The 6,929-nt window shown below is 34.5% G+C and overlaps 1 protein-coding gene across 1 annotated transcript; it reads left to right on the top strand.

Annotated features, from left to right (window-relative positions):
* Nucleotides 1-5,661: 5,661 nt before the first annotated feature.
* On the top strand, nucleotides 5,662-6,562 carry LOC109210656 (kunitz trypsin inhibitor 2-like). Its single transcript, XM_019374110.1, has one exon. It carries the CDS (start codon nucleotides 5,740-5,742, stop codon nucleotides 6,367-6,369), a length of 630 nt encoding a protein of 209 aa, XP_019229655.1. The 5' UTR covers nucleotides 5,662-5,739; the 3' UTR covers nucleotides 6,370-6,562.
* Nucleotides 6,563-6,929: the final 367 nt, after the last annotated feature.

Genomic DNA, 6,929 nt, shown 5'->3' with positions numbered 1-6,929 from the left:
AGAGAAAGAGTTCAACAAGGTTTGGTAATCACCAAGTATATTGCAACAAAGGACCAGCCTGTTGATCTCCTTACAAAAGGGCTTAGTAAAGTTCAACATGAATATCTAAACTCCAAGCTAGGTGTTTTAAACATCTTCACACCACCTAGCTTGAGGGGAGTGTTAAAGTATAAAAGGGTAGTTTAGTCATTTCCTATTTAGTTGTTAAGTTAGTTAGCTTATTTAAACTAACTCTTTAATCTGATGTAAACAGTTTTTTAGTTTTTGATTCTAATACAATATAGAATGCTCCGCCTACTTTCTCTCTCTACTCAAACTCTGTACTTCATCTTCTTCATCTTCTTCATCTCCATATCAATTACATCTTCCCCTCAGCTGAATTATAACAATATTTCTTATAAAGAGTAAATCAAACTATTTTTCAATTCATAATAGACCTGAACTATTCTAAAATGTATAGTTATATTTTAAAATATACTTAGTAAAATGGAGATCATTAGATGATGAGCTTATAAAAATATTATTTTAACCATGGATATTAATATTGCTGAAGCTTCGGTGAGTAGAATTATTAGATAGCTGGCAAGTAGCCGAGTGCATAGTAAAAATACGTACCAAATGGTCAATACACCAACTTTACAAAACTAAAAGAAAAGAATCAAATAAAAACATGTAAAATTTTGTTTATATAATTTAAGGCCTTTTCTTAAGGTTTGACTTTAGGCCATCAATACCGAACGTCCCGCTTCTTATTTATTTATACTATACTAGACTAGAAGAAGTATAATACGTGTGTATTCTGCAATTAGAACAATCAAAATTCATGATCGTCTCACCTACCGCCTTAATCCTCCTCTTACCTATAATTAAGTGGGTAGGTAAGAATCTACTACTAAACAAGCCGCTGAGACAATAATCTGTAGGCTGAATCCACTCATCTTTAAGACGACAAGAGTGGTTTCGGTTATAATAATAATCTCCTCGGCTTTCTTTATCAATTTTCAATTATTTATACAAAAACGTTGTACTGAACGACATAGCGTTTATGAGGCCAAGGCAACTTTATCTTAAAAAAAATATTTTCCCAAAAAAAAAAAAAGATCTTAGTTAGTGAGTTACAGCTACTGTGTTCATAAAATGTTACGCAATATAATGGTAAAGATTGGAGACCCACGTGCAAGGAAGACATCACCGTATATATCCCTCTATATATAGACTATTACTTTCCCAATTCAACACATCAATCTATTTGCATTCATACAATAGTAGTAAACCTCTAAATATATATCCAGACAAAGAAAAATGAATATTCTTTCGAAGAAGTTCCCAAAGAATTAATTTGTTTCTACCCAGATGAATGAAATTGTATGCACATTGATATTGTAGTAAGTCTCAAAAGAAAGTTTTAGAGTTTCAGATGTATTAGTCAAAGTGGTTGGCATATTGAGACCATAAATTAAAGGAAGATTGAATGTCTTCTATATTACTATAATCATATCGGGTAAATATGAAAGTTTACCCGCCTTTTCTTCTATTTGTATTACACATGTTTATGCATGATTATGGAATCACATGCCACAAGTAAACAAGAGGTTTATTGAAACAAATATCAGTTGGCATGACCGGTTGGCCATTCCGGTTCACTTATGATGCAAAAAATGATTGAGAATTCACATTCCCATATATTGAAGAATTAGGAGATTCTTCGAGAACTCTCATGTACGACTTGTTCTCATGATAAATTGATTACTATACCAGCTGGGGTTGGGAATGTATTCCCTGATTTCTGGAACGTATATATATATATATATATATATATATATATATATATATATATATATATATATATATATATATATATGGACCGTTTACTATTATATGATTTTAGTAGATGCATCTGTTCTATGGTCACATGTACGTTTGTTATCAACTTGCAGTTTGGCTTTTGCAAGGTTGATTGCTCAAATTATTAGAGCACAGTTCCAGAATAAAATTATAATAATTTATCTTGATAATGCTGGTTTAAATACAAGTTGGTTTAGCAGAAACTGTATGCCTCCAATTAAGCTAAACCATTGGTTATGAGAACAAAACTCCCGAATAAAAATTTGGTATGAGGTATATTATTTAATATACAACTGCACTTGTACGCATCTAGCCAACAAGTTATGATAAATTCTCCCTATCACAATTGGTTCAGGGTCAGGAACCAAATAATTTCCATCTAGAGATATCGATTTGCTATACGATTTAATTTTTAAACCACAATGCACAAAGATGGGTCCCCAAAGAAGGTTGGGGATATGTGTTGGTGATCCCAACATTAGGGGGAGAAAATGGGCAGCTGAAAAAGTAATACATGGAATGAATTATTATGAGTACACCTAGATCCTCGTACAAGAAAATGTGAACTTGAAGTTCAAGTGATAATTAATTTGCAAAATAATGCCAGGCACATTTGCTGACCCAAAGCTAAATATCATATTTCAACTGCTAACGCTCCAAATGGAATAAAGTTCATGATAAACAGAGTCTATGGCATGCATCAAGCGTAATAGACTAATCGGTTTCAAAGATAAAACTCCTTGAAGAAGGAGAGGAGAAAATTATAAAGATGGTCATACTCAGGAGGCAAGTGCTCTACAAGAGCACCACGACATAACATTTTATAAGACCTCATGTGAGAGGCTCAGGTACCTGAAACTATTGAGATCTCGATAAGTTATGTCTTTATTGGGTGGAGATGGAATCGATATAAAATGATCGTCGACAATATTATTGATATAATATAGAGTTCAATATTATTAATATTGACGAGGATCTTGAGCTCAAATCTGTCATGGAATTTGAACGGATAAATGATTGGCCAAATGAAAAATATGCAATGAAAATTGACTTCACCTAAAAAATGTGAAGTTGGACGGATAGTCCCAACACCTGAAAGTGAAATGAAAAATCAAGTCGATGGACATAAAGACGACTTGTAGCACAAAATTTTTCGTAAATATTCCGGCATTAGTTATATGGAGATATGTTCTCCTATGGTGGATGAAATCCTTTTCAGGTTTTAATTTGGCAATACATAAAAAACTTAATATGCGTATAATGAAAATCCTTAAAGGATTTAAATTGTTAAAGTTTCAGCAGATCCTTATGTGAATTAGAGTAATCATGGTTGATCACGCCCAACTCTAGTCCTAAAAAGGATAAGCGGTCGCTGCAAATATAATCCGATCTAAAAGTCCGGAGTCGAATCCCACAGAGAACTAAGGCTTAGCTATATTTGTTTAATATCACTAAGAAGACAAATTTGAACAATTTTCTAAATTATAAATATTGAGATTTATATTTCTAACTAATTAACTAGCAAATACTAGAAAACGGTAAAATTATCAACTAACGAGACAAAGGGTTGGAGACTAAATTAAGGAAGTCTAGAGTTATGATTTCCGCAATTGTCGGAATCCTTCTAGCTATGTTCCCTACAATTTTCGTCAATGTATTCTCTACTGATCGTGAACACTTTAGGTGCCGTAATTCTCTCTCGAGCAACTACAATAATTTATTAGACATATTTTCTCGAACTACGCTAGTTGGCTTTATCTAACCGCTCAGTATAACCACGTCAAGGCTTTGTTATTTCTAAATCTGCCTTTAAACCTAATATATTGATTTCTCACATACGTTAGGAGTGATGTTGTTCAACAACTACCTAAATATGTACTCTCTCTCGAGCAGTACACACTAAATAGGCACAGTCAATTGATGGTCATTCAATCAACAACAATAAACACGTAGTTGAACAAATAGAGAAATCCAACGGCTCAATTATATAAAAACACAACAAGAATTTATCCTACAAAAGGTTCCATCAAAACCCTAGAAAACGAATTAGCTATTCATAATAGTACGTAAAACTACAATACTAAAAACCATAACCAACAATGAAAAATAGGAAGAGAAGGAAAAACTTGTTGAAGAATTCCCCGCCTTGCTCCTATTGTGTTCTGCCTCCTTGCCTCTTGTTTTTTTTCCTTGTTCTAAACCCTAAAAACTTATCCCCTGCTCCTTTGGACGAACTAAACCTTTTATAGGTTGAGGGGATTGGTCTTGAACTTCCAAAAGTACCCTTCAGATCTGTTTTTCCGTCTGGACTAGCGCGGCCGCGCTAAGCCAGCGCTAAGGCCGCGCTAGTTGGGTTATATTCTGTCTCCGTCCGCGTCAGGTCCGCAGTCGCAGTTTCAATCGCGTTTTTGACCCTGTTCCCTTTAGAATTTGGAAAAACATAAAACATGAAAGTTGTAGCCCTTTGAGTTAGCTTTCCAACCATATATTGTGGATCCCAAATGGAGTTTTGAGCAAAAAGTTATATCCATTTTACTAGATAGTGCGCGATATGCCTACTCGATTCTTCGTTCGCTCTAACTATCATCCGTTGACCCCCAAACACGATCTCGGCTTAATTCCTTGAGCTTTTACTCAGACTTCAAAGCTTCAAATCACTTGAATTCATTTCATAACATCTACATAGCTCGGAATCACTCCTACAAGGCATAAAATACACAGTTAGCGCAAGACACTAGCGATTAAAGCTCAAACTCAATTAAAGTGCAGTAAATTAGAGTGTAATAACCGACTAAAATACGTAATTATAGCCTATCATCAATGGTATACATGATTTATTTTTGTGTATAGTGCAATTGGTGCACTAATGTATTTTGCTAGAACCATAAGTATAACAATATTCTAGCGAGATATAATTTTACTCCTATGTGTATTGAAATACGATTAGTGTTATTTGCAAAAGAAATCTATGATATAGATTTGTTTATTCTAACAGATATTGTCAAGGTTTTGTTGGTTATGCAAATGCAGGCATTTTCTGAAGTTCATTTTGTATGTGAGGGTACTGCCATATTATTATTTCACAGGGCAGTCAATTGTTGATACTTATCCAAGTCATGTCAATATACTAGCAACTGATAAAGCAAGTGACTCAACACACAACTGATGTGTGACTTTTCCTTGAAGAAAAGATTACAATAACAATGAAGGCTATGATATTTGTTTATCTCAATTGAAAGAAAGATATATTGAAGGAGACAAAATAAAGCATATATTTCATCAAAGTTCTTTATCAGACACAATGAAATAGATGTTCAACAAATTTGTTCGCTTGATAATTTGGTGTTCTGTTCAGTGAAGCATGAGCAACCTCAACATTTGAGAAGTTGATATACAAGATCGGAACACGTCATCTCGGAGAAACAAATTGATGTTTTCATTAGGTGGAGGCAAATACGCGCTGTACTCTTTATTCCTTAGCTATGATTTTATCCCACTGAGTTTTTCTGGCAAGGTTTTTAATGAGGCAACAAATAATGCGTATTACAAGATATGTGTACTCTTTTTCCTTCACTAAGATTTTTTCTCACGAGGTTTTTTCTTAGTAAGGTTTTAACGAGCCACATTATCTATAACATCCAAGGGGAAGGAAGTTACGCAATATAATGGTAAATATTTTCCCAGAAAAAAAGATCTTAGTTAGTGAGTTACCGCTACTGTGTTCATAAAATGTTACGCAATATAATGGTAAATATTGGAGACCCACGTGCAAGGAAGACATCACCGTATATATCCCTCTATAAATAGACTACTACTTTCCCAATTCAACACATCATTCTACTTGCATGCATAGTGTAGTAGTAAACCTCTAAATATATATCCAGGCAAAGAAAAATGAATATCCTTTTGCTCTCATTTATTCTTATCCAATATTTTGCCTTTTCATTAGCCAATCCCTCAGAACTAGTCTCAGCCGGTCCATCACCATCTCCAGTTCTCGACACCAATGGCGACAAAATCCGAGCTGGTTCCAACTATTTCGTGCTGCCAGTGATCCGAGGAAGAGGCGGCGGACTCTTCCCTTCCAACGTTAAACAAAACAATACATGTCCTAGGGACATTATTCAAGAGTCCCACGAGGTCCAACAAGGCTTGCCTGTGGTTTTCACCCCTGTGGAACCCAAAAAAGGTATCATTCGTCTTTCCACTGACCTTAACGTTAGGTTTTTCACTCCAACTATTTGTGCTAGAGAGACTATTTGGAAACTTGGGACCTATGATGACAAGTTGAAGCAATATTTCATAGTGACTGGTGGAGTTGAAGGAAACCCGGGTCCTCAGACAGTGAGCAATTGGTTTAAGATTGAGAAACTTGGGACTGATTACAAGTTTGTGTTCTGTCCAAGCGTGTGCACGTTTTGCAAGGTTATTTGCAAAGATGTTGGTATATACATTAAGGATGGAGTCAGGTTTTTGGCTCTCAGTGACACTCCATTCAGGGTTATGTTCAAGAAGACTTTCTAATCCTATGTAACTTTCTGGTGATCATAGGATAGTCATTTTCCTCGAATTTTCTGTTTGTGTAATGTCGGTTGTTTTTCAGTTGTGAGTTTGAGGTTGTGAACTCACTGCAACTTTTAGCTGTTTGAATTTCTACTCCAATAGTTTGTTTCTTTTTCTCTTAAACTTTGATATTTATGTTCCCAATTTTTCCATCTTTTTTTCCCTTCATTACACCAATGTTTTATCTGACTTTTGCTAAATTTCGCGTTTCAATGCCTATACAAACACTTCACTATATTCTCTTTCTGCTTATCCTGCTGAGTACTATCCGAAGACAATAGGCAACTGTCCGGGCAGTGTGGGCAAGAAAATTATGAGAACGTTAATTTTTATAAGCTGAGATATTCTAATTGTTTAATCATAAAATAATTTTTGTGGTCAAAGTCAATATCAAGGAAAATCGGATTTCTAATAACCAAGTTTATTTCACTTATCAAAAAATAAGAGAATAAAATAAGAGAGTAAAAAACAATTGAAATTCAGTATTCAATAAATGAGGGGAAAAAATCTTATTGATGGAC

This window comes from Nicotiana attenuata, unplaced genomic scaffold (assembly GCF_001879085.1).
Source record: "Nicotiana attenuata strain UT unplaced genomic scaffold, NIATTr2, whole genome shotgun sequence".
In the NCBI taxonomy this organism is placed as follows: domain Eukaryota; kingdom Viridiplantae; phylum Streptophyta; class Magnoliopsida; order Solanales; family Solanaceae; genus Nicotiana; species Nicotiana attenuata.
The sequence above is the reverse complement of the archived record's forward strand: the minus strand, read 5'-3'. Positions and strand labels throughout refer to the sequence as shown.